The sequence below is a fragment of the Neofelis nebulosa genome, chromosome 1 (genome assembly GCF_028018385.1).
Source record: "Neofelis nebulosa isolate mNeoNeb1 chromosome 1, mNeoNeb1.pri, whole genome shotgun sequence".
Lineage (NCBI taxonomy): Eukaryota > Metazoa > Chordata > Mammalia > Carnivora > Felidae > Neofelis > Neofelis nebulosa.
Window position 1 is genome coordinate 131420519 of NC_080782.1, and position 17713 is coordinate 131438231.

Consider the following 17713-nt stretch of genomic DNA (forward strand, 5'->3'; position numbering starts at 1 on the left):
ACTACAGCAAGGACTGGAAGTGGTGTCTTTTGCTCCACTTTGATGCCTGGCAAGATTTAAGGCCCCTCTGGAATATTTCCTCCTTCAGGATATCTCCCCTGGGTTAGGCTAGGATTAAATGTGTGTCTTCACATTCACCACTTGGACTGCTCATCACCTGTGGTTCCTTTTTGACTTTTTTTCCCCTCCTTGGTTCCAAGCAGGGGGTCAAATATATACTAGTGAACATTAGCTGAATGAATGAATGAATGAATGAATGGATGGATGGGTGGATGAGAGTCTGGAGGCCAGAATTGCTCTGTGACCTGAGGCAAATATTCTGCTCGCTGGACTTCAGTCTTCTGTTGAAGAATATACTGTTCTCTGTATTCTCTGGATCAGACCCTGTGCCAGGATTTGAAAACATGATCAGGATCCCACCTGCCTGCTCTGTCAGAGGTGCTGATCTGGGAGGAGATAGATGTGAACCGAGCTGACCACTACTGTGGCTGATATTACTAACAGAGAAGTCCAAGGGTCCTCCAGGCTGGCCTAGGTATCTCTGGGCCCTGGGTCCCCTCCTGCTGAGTTCCATGGCTGCTACCCAGGCAATCTGGATGCCTCAGTATCACAACTGCTGAAGTTCACAGAAGGTCCATAGATATCCACCCACAGAGGGGGAAAGAGATCTCTGGAACCAAAGACAGAAAAGAACAAGTCTCTGTAACCAGTGGCAGGAATAAGCCTAAAGAGGAAAAATACCTGGCCATGATCCCACGGCCAGGCCCATGGTCTTCGAATCCCTACCCCTCAAGGAGTAGGTGGAGATAGGCCATGCTTGAAAAATACTCAGTTAAGCTATAATCTGTCACAGCTCAAGCACATCTTTTTGAATTAAAATATTCACAAGTAGCAGAGACATCTGTAGGAAGAGTAACTGGATGCGACATCCTGCAGGAGGCCAGACTAAATGTGTCCCATGACATCACTCTGGAGAAGAGGATGCCAGGAGCCATGCAAAGGACTGGAGCACTTCTGCAGCTGAGTGTTGTAGAGGAAGGCTGGGCCTGGGGCTAGCGGCATGTCTTCTGGGCCTCCTGCTCTACAGGGAAGTTCTTTGTTGGCCCCCTGCCCTATGGAGAAATTGTCTGACGATCTCTCTAGACTAATCTGATCTGGAGAGATACTTTCTTGTTGCCCAGCCTTCTGGTTCCCCTTAGGTTTCCTTATGAGCACCAGCAGGGCTTCAGTTAGTCTGCTGCCAGTGGGATTTTGGAGGGGCGGGGGGTGTGGGATTCTGATAGCCATGTGACATCCTCTTGGAGGAGCCTTCCAAACCTGGAGTATGAGAGATTCCATCAAAGTCCCTGCCAGGTTGTGCCTGAGTTCCAGCAGGAGCATCTCTACCAGGAGTCCCGATCCTGCTTTGGGGATGGTGGAAGATCCTACTGTAAATATGGGAATTGTTTCAGAGGCACACATATGTACACTTTCACCTACAGGTGTCTATGGACAGGCCTGGGCAGACGTATGCCATACACTGGTACTGCAGGTGCAGGCCCCTGTACAAATTCACACCCTAATGGCTAAGTTGTTGAGCACATGCGCACATAGGGCAGGTGGTCTCTGGTAGGTCTGAAGAGACCTGTGGCTCTTCCATTCTCTGCCACCTGATCTCTGTTCTCTGGTTTTCTACCCTTTTCTCCCTGGGTCAGCTAGTGCCTGGCCTGGGAGGGTTGCATATATTCTGGACTGGGCTGCTTGAGCGCTGTCCTCGGTGCTGGAGGCCTGGTGGGACATGCACATTTAAGAACAGCAAGAGTGTTGGGAGGAGGTGACCCTGAAACCCAGGTGTAGGTGTAGGACCCACCAGGATATCTAAATTTATTCTAGTGTTCTTTCAAAAGAAGGTACAACTGGGCTTCCTCTTTCCATCCCAGACACTGAAACAGAAGGTGTCCAACCCCTCAGCCAGTAAAGTGGCCATATGTGGCTGTGGGTGGCTGTGTAGCCATTCCCTGTAGCTATGGGGGGCTTCTTGAGACCTCATGTGCCATAAATAGGTATGTATGAAGACCATGACTGCCTGTGTATTCAAGAAACACCTGTGATTCCATGTGGTTTCCTGTGACCTCCTGTGACCCATGTGGCAGGTTGTGACTACATGGAGCCTCCTGTGACCTTGGGTGGCCTCAGATTCAACCTTCCCAGAAGGGAAGATCTGAAGTCTGGGGTTCCCAGGGAATTTGGGCCCTAATCAGGCCTAGAAATTCGTTTGCCAGAGCCTACACGGACCACCTCTCTCTTCTCTGGCTTGCGAACTTGGCACCCATGGGCTCCTGGTGTCTGTAAACTTGGGTCCTGGGAGGCGTCCGCGTCAGCGGGAACCGGCCCACAGGCAGTGTGCCTCCTAGAACAGGTGACTGCAACCCCTCTGCCACCCAAGCCTGCCCAGCAATCAAAGGCAGGGGCACGCGGAGAAAGGGTCGCGCAGCGGTGGGGTGAGCGCGGTTCACGCTCCGCCGCTCGTCTCCCGTGCGCCCCTCTTCTGCCGGTTTCCCCAGAACGCCTAGTCCTGACGTTGGGGGCGGGGGCGCAGAGGGCTGGTCGGCTCTGCGGCCGGCCCCTCCCCCTCCCGGGCCTCGGCGGTTCCGAAGAGGCTCTGAGCGCTGGGGGCGCCAGGGACTCGGCAGGTTGCAAGGCGGCCTGGGGGGCTCCGGTGCCGAGCGCGCGCCGCGCCCTCCCCCTCCCGCCAAGACTCCGCAGCGGCGCGGAGAGGGGGGGCGCTGCGGAGCCGGGGGGCGGGGGCTAAAAATACCCGGCGGCGGCGGCGGCGGCGGCAGCGAGGCGACTGCTGGGGCTGCGGGGCTGCGGGGCTGCGGCCGAGGAGGCCGTGCAGGGCCAGGCCGGGCCCCGCTGATCGACATGCTGACCTTCTTCCTCGTCTCCGGGGGCTCCCTCTGGCTATTCGCGGGTAAGTCCCCATTCTGTCATCGTCCCAGACCCCCATCCCCCGCGCGCTGTAGGGTCTTGGCTCCGGATGGAGGTGAGCTCCCAGTCTCGGCCTCTGAGCAGTCCCTTCAAGTCTCTCTCGCCACCCTGGCCTCCCAGGTCGTCTCCCCACCCCCAAATTCTGGCGGGCTCTGTGTCGGGGTTTGGGAAGCAGCTGGATGTTCGGAAATGAGGGACCTGGCTCTCAGGACATCACAACAGCCTCCCTCGGGTTCTCGCACCCTCTCCCCTTAAGGGAGCACCACCGGTGATCAAGACTAGGCCGAGCCCACTCGTACCGCAAGGGACACGTAGGGCATCCTTGCCCATCCCTAGTGTCCAGAAACAGAGGTTGTTGGTGCCTGACGTTTTGCCGCAAGTCAGCGACATAACCAGCACTGTCTTGGGGCTTCTGATCGTGGTCAGGGGTCTCCTCAAGACCCCTCACTGCCCACCCTTGAGCCAGAAATCTTAACTAGATTTCTGTAACGGAGGTGTTTACCTGATTCCTCAGCTCTACCCACTGCTTGTGTCCCCACTGTTCCTGGGCCTTTCCCCTCCCCCTCACAGGAGTGAGCTCCTCGCCCCTACATTCTCTTAGGAAGCAGTAAGGACCCCCTGTGAATCCCTGCCCAGCACTCCCCTCACCCCCCTACACACACCTGGGGTCTCACCACAGGCCCGTTCATCCACCAGTTCTGCTGCCTGCACCAGCCAGTCCCCTCTGAGAGCGTTGGGTTCCTCCAGGGTATAATACCACTAAAGGGTCTCCACATAGGACTGCCCATGTGCAGATTTAAGCCTGATAAGGTATGTGAAGTGTTTGAAACTTAAACTGGCCTTAAAAGGGACCTAGTCTAAAGTGAATACTCTGTGAATGTTAATTCACATTCAAACTGCAGCTTCAGAGGTCATAAGGTTCTTTTTGAGCCAAAGAAGGGGAATCCAACCGTTTTGAAATCCTTACCTGAAACTTTACATGTACTATTTAATATTCACAGCAAATACTAGGAGTTTGATGGCACTTTCCCTTTCTAACTGAGGCTCAGAGGTAATTGACTTGCCCAGTGTCACATGGATAATATCTGGCAGAGTGGGATTTGATGTGAGGCTTTAATTGATCAATCATTGCTAAGTGCATGGTGGTATAAGGCCTGAAACTTGGTTGGTGGGCCAGGTGATCACCGACCCCCCCCCCCTCCCCCATTGCCCTGAGTTGGGCCACAGGGACACTTCCCCTGAGCTGGGGAGTGAGTGAGGCCTCTCTAATCCCTTCAGCTCCCTAAGCTCCTTCTGTCTGTTGGTGTCTGAGGACAGGCCATGCAGGGCCATTCTGGGCCTGATGTGCTCATCTAGCAGGCAAGGTCGGAGCCAGAGCTGGACTCACGGATCAGGGGCAGGAGTTACCAAAATAATGATGAGGATGATGATGGTGACAGCGACAGCCACCATTTACTGAGTGATGGTCTCCAAGCCTTTCCCTAGTGCCAGGACCCTTTGCTTTACCCTTAGTAGGCCCTCACCAAGCCATGGAACCTTGGTCTCCTGCAGCTGCAAGAAGATATCTGGAGACTACAGGGCCACATGTGTTGGGAGTAATCAGCAGCCTTTGAGAAAAAGCCCCTTACAGTGTTGGGTCCTTGTCTGAAATTGGGGTTCAGCAGACATTGACTCAAACCGACCTTCTGTCCTGCATCATTGTGGAGTATTTCCCAAAGTGGTCACATGCCTCTCTGAATGACTGTACAGAGGCCCTGGAGTGGTCAGGGAAGGTGACTCTTGGTACAGGTGGCAGCTGCTTCCATAGAGGGCAAGCTCCTCAATGCAAAGCAGGAAATTCCTCAAAGATGCCACATTTGACACCAGAGTGAGTGACTAAGTAGTGATCACTGGATGGAGCATCCCACAATCATGTTAGGGCACTCCCAGATCATGTGTCCACCGTGCTTGGTACTTTGCCTAGACCCCAGCTTTTCTGTGGGGAGAGAGGAAACTCCTAGGCTAAGCCTGACAATACATTCAGCCTTGTGATCTCCAGGGTTCCTAGGAAGCTGTCAGATCCCTTTGGCTCAGCTAGAAAGAGGAGAGGACCCTCAAGCTGATGTCACTCTTTAGTAGAGGTATGTGCTTTTCGCCACCCATTCTGGCTCTAAGGAAACAAGGACTGCCTACAAGGGGCTGCAGGGAGGAGATAATGTGAAAAGGTAGGAGGAAGATACCTGGAGGAAGAACTTTCCATCTGGGGGAGGCAGCCTTGTGCTCTGAGCCCTAGGAGAGCAAGAGCTGCATCTTTCCTATTCTGCACTGGAGAGGCCAGTACTGAGTCCTGGGCCAGCCCAGGTCCCACCTGTGTGTTGAGTAGTAAACAAGGAAACAAATAAAATAGATCCAGCCTGAGTCAGATGCTGTGCCTGGCCTGGGAAAACCTGGTTGCTTTCAGTGTCATGAGTTCTCAGGACTGTGGGAACAATGGATTGCCATTTCTGCCTGGCCATCCGGCACCACTGGGCAAAGCAGAAAGAGGTACCCCACTTAGTGGATGAATTTCTGAAAGGGTGTCCCTTCCTCTAGGTTGATGCAGCACCATGCCAGAATAGACAAGGTCTATTCTGCTCAACCATATGCCTGACCATTGGTGACATCTTAGTAGGCTTCTGCGGCATAGAGGGGTGTTTGTCAGAGGCAGGTAGAGAACATCAGGTCAGCAAAGGTGTGCAAGAAGAATTATAGAGTGGGTCTTCAGAGCCTTGTGCCTAGGGGGCCTAGATTGTGGGAGGAAGATGGAGTCTGGATAGCTGGAGATTCTGGAGGAGAGGAGGTTTCTTTAGCCTGTACAGAAGCTCCCTGTTCAGGTGCACTGGCCAGGCTGTGCCAGCACGGGGAGAATGGAGGCTGGTAGGGTTCAGAGAGGCTGTTGATGGTTTGGATGAGATTAGATGTGGCTCAGGTTGAGGCTGGGCTCCTGGAGGGGAAAGTAGGAAGCCTCAGCTGTGGCCATGGGGAATGAGGGCTGGCTCTGGTAGCAGAGACTGGTGTGGCAGCCATCTGGCTGTAAGTGTCCAAGGAAGGTGCAGGCTTGCACAGCTTGGCTCAGTTCAACCCCATCAAATCTTCCCCCACTGATTCCAGGCTCCCAGTAGTATAGAGGACTGATAAGAGATCTGGGGCCATTATAGGGGGCCCAAGAAGGCACTTAGGACCTGTAAATATTGTGGGGCTCCAGGCAGAACAGCTGAGGGCATGCCTCACAAAAGAAAATTTGGATTTACACATGATGCACTGCTGTGTAGGAGAATTCTCACCTCAGCACCTTATCCTCCCCAGACTGTGGTAGGATACAAGAGTCATACCAGTGACAGCACACCAACACCAGAGGGCAGCAGAACTGGGCCTTTCAGCTCTGGCTGGTTTCCTGTCCCATGTGATTACAAGGGCCCTTAGATTGACCTTCAGAAGGCTGACTTTGGCTCAGCTTCAGGCCCAGATGGGACCCAGGACTATTCCATACATACATCAAGCAGAATAAGTGAGCATGAGGCTCTGGCTTGTTTGCAAAAAGAGGCAAAAGTTATAGGCATTTGTATAACACAAGCTGCACTTTGTAATTAGCCATGTGATTAGCGTGGCACATAGTAGGCACTCACATATTTATGGAATGTGGGAGGGGGTTGTTTTTATGTGGGGAAGTGTTGTTGCAAACGTGCTGATTTGACTGCTGTTTCCCTGAGCACCTACCATGTGTCAAGCCCTGTGTTCTACAATTCCCTAACCTTTCCTTTAATCTTTCCCACAACACTGTGGTGCTGTTATCCCCATTTAAAAAATGACGCCGTGAGACTCAGGGAGGTTCAGGGGTGAAGCAACTCCTAAGAGCTATGAGCCAGACCATACCCTCAGACTTCCAGTCCAGGGAGGAACCATCAGACCTGAGCAGCCAGGGCATGAGCCCTCCAGCAGACTTGTCCGTGGGCACAAGTAAGGGACTGGTCCTTGGAAGGGGGAGGGTTTGAAGAGAGGACAGACATAAAGTGCTGAGAGCAGGGGCTGGCACACAGGAAAGGGCCCTTTAAATGTTAATTCAAGCTAGGCCTTCCTTAAAGCAGGTGCAGGGTTCTGATGTGCAGAAAGGGAGTAGGGAAACAAAGCATTCCAGGCAGAAGGACTAGTCTGAGGAAAGACTGGTCATAGGAGTGACTGTGGCCAAACTCGGCTTGGTGAGTGAGGTCATCAGGGCTGGGTTCTGCAGGCCCTAGAATACCAAGCCAGGCATCCTGGGCTTTGTTCTGTACAGTGGCTGCTTCCAGGAAACATAGCCCAAACTGGACATGTGTGTGGCCAAGGTGACCACACCTTGCACATCTACAAGCCATGGCTAGTGGCACCTCTCCCACTGAGCTGCAGTTTTGGGCCTCCTATAGTATGATCTCCTAGAGGGCAGGGCCAGAGTTTCTTCTCTCTGTGCCCCAGTCTGGGGCCAGGCACAGTGTGAGCTGTTGTTTACTGCATAAATGAATAATATGAAGAATTCCATGAGAATAATTTATTTTAATAATGATGTGTTTTATAAGCCATTCTCTTACCACAAATCAATTAGCAAATAATAGATCTTGTGTGTGCTTTTACTAGGTGCCAACTGGGGATGATGCCAGTGTGGTAGAAACAGTAGGGGAAAGCAGGCGTGAACTCCTCGCAGGCAGGACAGGTCAGCCTTCAGGGGGGAACCGTTAGTGCTAAGAACCCAGAACAGAAGGAGGTGCTCCAAAAGTTTTTGCTAAAGGAAGGAGGGAAGGACCAAACCCATACCTGCAGGTGATTGGTTTTCTGGAAGATATTCTTCTCTAAGGGTGAGGTATTTTGTTTCCTTAGAGCTCCAGTAGGGTGGGAGCTCTGACCAACTAGAGCAGACAGGAGGCCTTAATCAGGGTCCTCAGCTCACTTGATGGTCTGGTGTCATGGCCCCATTTCCTGCATTGGCATGGCCAGAATCATCACTAGCCACCCATTGGGCTTCACGAATGCTACTTTGGGCCCTTGGAGTGTCCTTCAAGATGCCCAGGCTGGTCTCCCACCAAGGCTTGGATGCTCTGGGAGCTCATGGTGGGTGTAGTCATTCCCAGACCTTGTTCCTTTTTGTGGCTTTTGATTCATGTGAGGCTTGGGGTCTGTGACAGGCAGAAATGGAAAGATGGGAAGTGGGTTGGGACAAATTCTGAACCAAACTGAGCTATCTGTTCTGAGACCTAACCTGTAATCTCAGAGCCTGAAGGATTTTTAGATCCCAAAAAGTCCCACCTGTACCTACCTACTTGCTCTTCCCAGGAACATCTTTCCTTTCCTGACAGCTAGTTCAGGTGTTTGGCTGGGGTTGTCTATGGAGAATAGTTGTGGGGGAGGGGGGTGCTGGCTTCTGATTTGCCATCTGCCCATTCAGGCCTGCATTCTGAGATAGGTGTCTTCTGGGGCTTTAGAGCAAGAAGCCAGGCCAGGATAGTACCAGTGAGGGAACAATCAGCATCTCTGTTTTCAGACCCTGGGACAAGCAAATCTGGAATGACACCTTTTGGGGCTAGGAACAGACCCAGTGATTGATGATTATTGGAGGAAAGAGAGAGGACAGGCAGGCCCAGGTCAAACGGGCAGCTCTGGGTCCAAGCCCACTAACCAACACCAGGAATCCCACCCTACTCCCAGTGCACTACACCAGCCTGGCCCACCAGTACAGGAGGTGGATCCCAAGGGACCAACCAGGACTCAGCCCTGCTACAAGGCCCTTTGGTACCCTCCAGCATGTGGATTGCTGCTGGGGCTAACTATCTCTAGTCAGCGTCCTTCTGACCACTAACCCCTGGCCCAGCCTTGGCTATAGGCCATTCTGGGCAGTGACTGCAGATCCTGTTGAATAGGCATAAGAGCCACTGGGAGGGACAGTGAGGTCATTCAGAGACTGGGCAGCAGGATAAAATATGGGCCTGCCAGTAAGGTTGGACAGGGAAGTTGGCCAGAGGCTGGATGGCGAGGCTCTAGAGGCTAATGAGATGAAGGCAGTTAACAACACGGAGAAGGGGGACTCACCAGGACCCATCCAGACCTTCAGTGAATCCTTAACTTTGGAAAGGGCAGTGCTTCTGGCCCCTCTGCTCTGGCCCCTAGAGCTGAGGTTGCATGAAGCCACCTAAACCCCAGGACCCTGCTTAGTGTCTGGCGAGCTTCAGTGTTAACAGTGATAGTGCCTTCTAGCAGATGGGTTGGACATGGTTCTCTTGGAGATGCCCTCAACTCACCCTTACTCAGCCCCCCACCCTGCCTACAGTCTCTCCCCACAAGCCTAGCTCATCTTGGAGTGGTGGAGAGAAAGGGAGGGCAGGCCTTTTCCTGGCCAGTGGGCTGGTGAGAGGTGTGTGTACATATGTCCCTATCCCTTGCCACGGGTCAGACATCAGGGAAGGCTGAGACCCATGAAGCACCCTTTCCATCTATACTGAAGCGTCCTTTCCCCTCCTGCTCCTCTCCTTCCTCTGACCTCCTGTTCCCCTCAGGGTAGCTCCCTGAACACTCACAGACATGCCTGGCCTCTTGGCTTCATGGGGGTACTGTTGGCCCCAACTTACAGACGAAAGACCTGAGGAGGGAACAGCAATGGATGTTCATCACAGATGGGCATTTTCTTTGGGCTGAGAAGCTGACCAGGCCTGTTTCCGTTGGCTTGCAGGGAATCAGCAGAGCAGCCACCAGACCTCCTGTTGGTTCTGAATCAGTTCCTCAAGTGTTTTTGTCCTAGATTTCCACTCAGGCTAAACCACCATATGTGTGTTTGAGGTCTCCCTGTGTCACTGTCTCCTGTTAATGGGAGTCTGAGTAGCATCCATACTTCATAAGGTACTAAGTTTGTACTCTGGTTAATAGACAGCTCCTGGTGACCCCCAGGTGTCAGAAAAGCAGCTCTTCTGGCCTCTGGAAGTCTGAACAAAATTGATGTCTGATCTTGTCATGGGGCCTCTGTTGAGGATGGAGTCCAAGCCTTGGAGTGTCCCAGAAGCTTGTGATCTCGCACGGTGGGCTCTGGGTTACCGTAAACCCTACCCACAGTTTGAGGGCAGTGTGGCAGCAGTTCCTGGTGAGGCGGGCAGAGGATGCACGCGGCCTCCATTCTTAAAAGTCCTTTCTGGGCACTCCAAGTTCTTTTGTTTACCATTACATTTTTCTTCCCTTTTCTTTCTCCATGTTTAATCATCAACACTATGAAAATTACCAAAGTTCCCTCATAAATAAAAGGCGGTGACCTTAGATCCAGCCATTTCTATTTTCGAAAGGGGCAAAACGAACAGATCCTCAGAACGAGCCAATCCTACTTCTTGGTGCCACCCACTCTGACCCAACACAGTGCTTTCTTTCCTTGGGGCCACAGAGGCCTCTGGCTCCATCTGGAAAGGTGGCGGGTTCAGTGAGAATCCAAGTGATGGTTGCTCTCTGTGGGTCAGTGTGAACAACGTCCAACAGCCTTCCTGGACCAGCCAGGGCCTCGTTTTCGCTTGGTCTGAAAGAGATTTTTGTTTTCTGGTGAGAACAGCCCCAGTCTGGCGCCCGGAGCCAGCCGCAGGAATACACACCCTTTCATGTGACAGGCCCAGAGTGGAAAGATACAGCACCAGGCCCTCCCCTGCACTCCTCAGGAGGCGGGCATTTGCATATTCCCCATTCATCCTGGCCTTGAAAAGGAGGCCTGAGTTCTCAATGCTCCTGCCCAGCTGAGGGCTGGGCCACTTGAGCCCTGATATTAACCCTGTGGACACCAGTGGCTCTCAGTGGCCAACAACAGGACCTTGCGGCCCTAGGGCAGTGAGAGACGGCTGCTGTGTGACCCTGACCTCCAGAGGGATGAATCAGGAAGTGGCAAGGTCCCACTGACAGGCATAGCCTTCCACTGAACTAAGTGAAACGTGGATTTGTTTCTTTTTGTGGCATTCCGAAGAGAAACTTTGTCAGAGTATGGGGGAGCCAGAAAATTAAGCTATTTATCAAATTTTCCAGAAAATTTACTTTTAACCAAAGGCAAAACTCTCTCTTCTCTGGTTATTGTCTGTTCTGTGAAAAAACAGTGACACTTAGAATGGTTGGAATGGAGTCTTGTTGGCTCCTGGCTACAGTAGCAGCCCCTTTAGCAGAGTTCTAGGGGTACAGCTTGCCTGGTGGAGGGCATTTATGAATCTTAAAACCCTAGGTTACTAGGAGCTGGTGGGTTCTCTTAGCTGATGGCTGTGACACTGAAGGCATGAGGCTTATATACAAGTACCAAGTCTTTTTTCTTCTGCAGCTAAATGCTATCCTCCCAGCCTCAGCTTCCTGCCCCTTTCCTCAATGCAACCAGACTCCTGCCACTTTCCTAGGAGCCTCAAAATCTTACAGGCTGTTTCTGCAACTTACCAACCCACTTTTATCAGTCTGTCCCCTTCTCAGAACACTCTTTTCCATCTGCTCCCAATTCCCACCTTCCTCCCTATTCCTGACTAAGGATGTGCCTCAGGTCCTGTCTTTTGTGCATTCCTTCCTGAGCAGGGTCCCTGAGTGCTCCTGAGTGAACAAGCAGGTGAGCAAATCCCTCTCTTGTCCCCCCACCTCAGTTACCACAACCCTATCTTAGCAGAACCCCCGTTGGAGGAGGTCACATCCTGGGCTGCGGCCATCTGCAGTGAGCCCTAAGACCCTGGCCCTGCCAGGCGTGGCCTCTGGTCCCTTTCTGAGCTTGAACCTATTGGGTTCACAGTATGTCCTCAGCGTGGGCCGGTGACGGAAATGGATCACTGTTCCTGAAGCCAGGACACTGGCAGTCCTAACACGGACTGTCTGGGAGGGGAAAGGATCATGTTGCAGCCACAGGATTTGGCTCCCTGCACAGTGGGGCCTGGCCAGGGGGTGTCCCTCTGCCTGTGCAGTGCTCATGATCCTCACCAGCATCCCCGAGTCCTGCCTGCTGTCCCAGGGCTTGGTGTGGAAGGAAGGGCAATGAGGCTGAGGCTCATCCACACCATCGGCCCTGGTTATCATACTCGGTAAATATTTCCATAGGGACTTCTGCCAGTTTTAGCCTCTGATGCCCCCTCTTTGCTCTGAAATTTTAGTTGTGCCCGATTCATGGTAAGGACAACGTTTATCTCAGAGCTTGTGAAAGACACTGTGTTTCTGTTCGCTCCTCTGTCCTCAAGGTTATTTGTATTTTTAAGTTCCTGTAAGTGTTGTTTGAGCCTGGCTTCCTGGTGTTGTCGTCAGGAATGTGGGCCCATGTTCCCTGACCAGGGCTTAGGGTGAGTGGGATTCTTTAAAGGTGCCGGCATGGTGGGAGGAAGGTGGGGAGGTATCAGAGGGCAGTGAAGGCTGTTTCCCACACTGAATGAATTGCTAAAGGGAGGCATATTCACGGTGAGTCCGGGCTAGCAGGTACAGGTGGTGGCCCTGCTCAGCGTTCAGGCACAGCCAACTGTAGGTGGACTTTTCCACATCGAAAGGGCTTAAATTGAGCCTTCGGAGCTATAATCAGGCTCCCTGGGGAAGCTCGGCAGGTGAGTTGCTGTGTAACCCAGCAACCTGCATCCTAGCCTCTTGGGGGATGTGCAGTGTGTCTCCCCTGGCACTTCCCCAGTTGCGGAGGCCCTGGGCCCCATCTCTGCCCCAATCATCTGTGGTTCTGTGACTCTAATTAAAACCCAAGAGGAAGATGGAGAGAAAGCCTCACATAGTAGAGATAGGCATGAACATCTGTGAGGACCGGGTAGATACGTGGGCCAAGGGTGGGCTGCTGTGTTTGCGTGTCTGCATGTCAGGGCCGCACAGGTATGATGGTAAGATCTGTGCTTTTCTTAACCTAGTGATGGGGCCACAAACTTCCTGGGACGGAACTGCTGCTGTGACTGTGTCCCCAGCACCCTGTGTGGCTTTCCATCAGCCAGGACCTTGGTCATGGCCGCTGAATTTCCTGCTCTGAAAGCTGCCCTGAGAGGCATTTAAATGAAGATTTTGTCTTGTTTTAAAACATCTCTGAAGATGACTAGAGAAACGTAGGGGTCCTGCTAAGAAGGATGAGGTAGGAGCTTTGTGAACAGAACTTGGGTCCTCAGGCATTTGTGTATGTATTTTAAAGCTTCTTCCAGGTGGATTGGAGGAGGATGGGACCTGCGGGCCGAGATAGGCACCTGCCAGATTCTAGGTGGGGGCTACTGAGGCGGGAGGAACTTCCCCTCAGGGCCTGCCCCACGTGGTGAGGAGAGCAATAGAGGCTCCATCAGCCGCAGGGGAAGTGTTGCAAGGTCTGTGAACTCTAGACTCACCAGGCAAGTTGTGCACACAGCCCCTTAAAAGGGAGCTCAGAGCACTGGACTGTGGCATGGGACTGTCCTGCTGCTGAGGAGGTAGGTCAGATTTGGGTAGACACAGGGTCCATCTTGGCAGACTCAGAATCACCTGTTCTGAGTAGGGCCTGGAGGGTGGTGAGCTGGCCACTGTGGCCTGGACTTGTCTTTTACTCTTCAGCAGGGGCCACCATGTTGCTACTGTGTGCCCAGCCACATGCTGGTCACCAAAATAGGAGTGAAAAATGGCCATACCTGACCCCCTCCCCCCAACCCCATGGAGACAAACCTTGCAGGAGTGAGGCCCTGGGAGTCTGTGGGACCTCTGGTCCCAGTCTGTCTGCCAGAGGTGCTGAGAGATGTCAGAGATCAGCTTTGGTTCCAACAGGCCTGGGTGTGGATTCTGGCTCCAGGATGGCTAGTCCCTGGCAAACCAGGAAACAGTGTCTCTAAGGGCAGTCATTAAGGAGGGGCTGGTGTGCTGGACTAGGGTCTTGCAGAAGAGACCTGCTGACCCTGATCCTTGGTCCAGAGTGTCCAGAGCATCTCTGAGCAGGTGTTATATCTGGGACTGTGACCAGTTTCCTTCCTCTCGCCAAGTAGACAGGTTGTGACCTTGTGGGGTCAGGGAGTGGAGACAGTCCCTGGGAGGGGCTGGCGGTGGAGTCTCCTGGGCTTCTAGATGCCCCTCTCAGCCGGACATCTGGCATCCCCACACCCACTCCCCACTACTTCCTACTACCTCCACCAGTCACGTTGGCTGCAGGTCCCCAGCCCCTGGCTGAGGTTCTGGCCCCTAATCGGTGTCACGGATGGATGTGTAAAGAGGCTTTGTCCTTAAGCAACCCATTTGGCAAACTCCCATCCAGGACTAAAGACAGAGTGGAGGTGGGGGAGAAGCAGTGAACGGAGCTCTGGAAACCTGGCAGAGTGGGGGTTAAGGCGGGTTGCTTGGCTCTAAGCTGATCTGAGCCAGTGCTGCCCAATGTGCAGATGAAGGGGGGGGGGGGGCAGCAGCTCCTCATAGAGCTGTTCTGTACCCAGGTCCTGCCAGACCTGCTCCCACGGCCGCCAGGGAGCCTCTGCCACCACTGCTAACGCCTCCACCACCACCCGGCTTCTCAGAGCAGGCGTCTGTTGCCATCCGCTGTCCCCAGGAGGGCACACTTGGGGCAGGGCCTTCGCCACTTTTGTGCCTTGCTCAAGATGTGGTAAGCTCTCTCCCTGAGCCCCACATACCCTTTATAAAGGGAGGCTGGTACTAGTGGGACCAGTTCAGCCGCCTCCCCAGTGCCAGGAGCCCTTTGGAAAGGTAGGGTATAAATGCATGTACTTTTGCAAGTTATCTTTGAGCCCTTCTGGCTGACAAAGAGATGGAGTAACCGCGTTAGCTAACTACTGTCTACTGAGTGTTTCATTTACTGTGTGATTGGCACCACACTCTCTGTCTATCCATTGGCTTGTTTGAGCAGAGGCCCAGAGGGATAAAGTGACTTGTCCAAGGTCATACAGCTATCAAGAGTCTGAGTCAAGGTTCAGACCAGGTCAGTGCAGCACCAGAACTTACCTTTGGGCCCTCTCCCTAGATTGTTTTCTGGGGACCCTGGGCCCTGGGAGAGGTTGTGACTTTCTTTTTGAAGCCTTTCTTTGAGAGTTAAGGAGGTTCTTTAATGATCTGGTGGCTTGCCTTGTGCTTGCCTACCATCAGAGACCCAGAACCCCATTGCAAGAACTCTCACCCCACTCCAGGTGAATGCAGAGGGAACCTGAGTGATTTAAAGGGGAGGAAAGAATCTGAGAGTCATGAAGTCCCTCAGTACTGGCGTGATGAGTTTGGACTTTTGTCCTAAGGTGGTAGGGAGCCAGAGAAGGTTTTTGAGTAGTAGCATGACATGGTCCTATCTGTGTACTGGGAAAATAACTTTGGTATCAGTATAAGCACTGGTTAAAAGCAGGGATGCCTATGAGGAGACTGGTGTGGGAATCTGAACTGCACTTAGTGGTAGCTGGACCAGGCCATGAGCTGTGGGGGTGAAGAGGAGCAGTCAGCTTTGAGAGGTGTTTAGGAGGTGGCCCTGACAGAGCCATCTAGGTAGCTTGTGAAGGTCTAGAGTGCTGCAGTTAGGAGGCTGGGTCTGCCGAGGGTTCTTGGATCTGAGCCAAGGGCCTCAGGGCCATCTCCAACAGGGACTGTGCCTTGGGGCTCTACCCCTGCCACCCTGCCACCTTGGTGCCAATATGCTTCCCACCAGGGTTTCTTTCCTCCTATTCTTCCCCTTCCTGGGCTTTGACAGCTATGCCACTCACCACCCACCTTCCATGTGCCCCAAATCAGTGGAGAACATGGTACAGGGAGGGGAGGGGTGGGGGTGGGGACTCTCAGTCCCCTAGCCTGTGCCACCACTTGGGGTCCTGAACTCTTCTGTGCCAGAGGACAAAGAGGTATAGGATATGCCGGGGGAGAGGAGACTAGTTTGTGCCGAGGGCGCGGTCCTCCTGCCAGCTGAATATTTACAAACACTCACTTGGCAACAGTGCACCACTGATTCCGTTGGGTGCTGTCCAGCCCACCCCCATCCCACATCCCATGCTGCTGCCACCAGGAGAGCCTCCCTGGGGTATGGGAAGAGGCAGCTCTTGCTGGGATCCCAGGGACCACCAAACCCCACCCTAGCTTAATGGAGAGAGAGTAAAGTTCAGAGGAGGCCAAGGCCCTTTGAAATAATGAAATGAGACCAGACCCCAGGCCTTGACTCTACCCTGCCCCCATGCGAAGGGTTTGGTGGCGTGGGTTGGCTCTCAGGCCCATGTCCTCAGAAGACCTGGATTTGCAGCTCTGCCCTGCAGTGGCTCCCAGGTCTGCAGGGAATCTAAGGGTATACGCAGGCAGCCCTGAATGTCTGAGAAGGTCAGCAAGCCTAGGAGCATGATATGTGCACCACTGATTCCCTTGGTTGCTACCCAGCAGGGAGGGGTGCAGGCCCAGCCTCAGGGCCAGAGTTGCTACATTCCCTTCAGATGCTTCCTTAAGGGTGGGTACCTAAGTAGGAGCCTGAGGAGGAGTGGGTAGTCAAGCCCTTTCTCCACCACCCTCCATTGCCCCAGGCAAATGGGTTATCTAGAGAGAAGGTCCCAGCCAGGAGAAGATGGTCTGAGGGACCCACCCCTACTGTGTGCACAGTGAAGAAGTGAAGGGGCCTGACTGCCTGATGCCGCTTCATAGGCTCTGGTGGCCTTGTGCTGCCTCCTTCCCCTGTAGCCTGGGCCTGGGCCTTTCTGAGCAGGTCTGGAGGTGATTACCTGTGGGTTCAACCCCACCGCAAATGAGGGCACAGGTATGGATATGATGGTCCAATGTTGGCAGGGATGGGGTAGTGGTATGGGAGGCTGTGGTCTGGGCCCTGGATCCTGGCTTCCCTAGTTGCCCCCTCTGTATCTGTGGATGGCAAGTACCTTCTTCTGTGGAGTCTGTGTGTTCCCACCTTCGGCAAGGGCTTCCTGGACACCAGGAATTCAGCAAGTTTAGACAAGTTCTGTTCTTCCCTCTCCTGGGGCCTGTGATACTTTGGTGACTTCTGAGAACTTGCATTTCTAGGAGGCCAGCCTCTCAGACTTGTGGCATTGACCTTTGTACAAGATTTCTTGGGCTCAGACCTTATTTCCTGAGTGGAATATTCAGTTGGCTAAGTGCTCTCTGCTCTCTGTCAGCTCCAGCTTCTGTACGTTTGCTTCCCTCTGTTCAGGACACCCTTTCCTCTTCATCTTTCCATCTCAACATCAGTGTGACTCCCTGCCGGAAGCCTGTCCTGACTCCACATGCCTGCACCAAGCACCTTCTCTGGCTCCCCATGCCTAATCACAGCCCAGACCACACTGCACAGCCCTGTCCGCTCCTTCGTGAGTCGCCCAGGAGGAGGGCAGGCCCACATCTGGCTTGTCCCAGGGTCCAGCACTGATCTAGATGAGAGCGGTGACCATGTGAGGGTCTGCTGAGTGAATGGGGGTTGGCTGGGTGGATGGATGGAGGCCGTTCTGGGCTGTGCTCCGTGGATATCAGCGAATGCTGCAGATACCCATGTTCTGCTGTAGCTCAGGGCCCATGAGCAATGGCCGAGGACTAGGGACTGTAGGGTTCTCTCTAAAATTTGGGGGGACCGTACAGCTAAGCTCTTAAGGCTTGTCAGAGGCTTCTCAGCCCATTGAACCAGTTCAGCCCATTAGAGGAAATGTCAATGAGCTCCGAGCCCACCCCAAGAGCTGGTGAACACCCGGATTTTCCACTATGTGTACTGAGTTATTTCTCTGACAGGCAGGGCTGTCACTTGGTCTCCCCATCTGCAGCTTAGGGAAGTAACTGTCCCAAGGAAACTAGCTGGCTGCCTGCCCAGGGTCTTCCCCAGAGT

General features: G+C 53.3%; 1 protein-coding gene across 5 annotated transcripts in view; it reads left to right on the forward strand.

Moving 5' to 3' along the window:
- The first annotated feature begins 2627 nt into the window (after positions 1-2627).
- Positions 2628-17713, forward strand: part of ACSL6 (acyl-CoA synthetase long chain family member 6) — a 59256-nt gene continuing 44170 nt past the window's right edge. The window contains exons 1-2 of one of the 5 annotated variants that reach the window (XM_058737003.1): positions 2630-2953; positions 5009-5090. In XM_058737003.1, coding sequence (XP_058592986.1) covers positions 5072-5090 — 19 coding nt within the window. In that variant the 5' untranslated portion in view covers positions 2630-2953; positions 5009-5071. Of the gene's footprint in view, positions 2954-5008; positions 5091-11901; positions 12018-14384; positions 14522-17713 lie in introns of those variants that run through there. The other 4 variants (XM_058736996.1, XM_058736987.1, XM_058737013.1 and 1 more) reach the window with 4 other exon arrangements.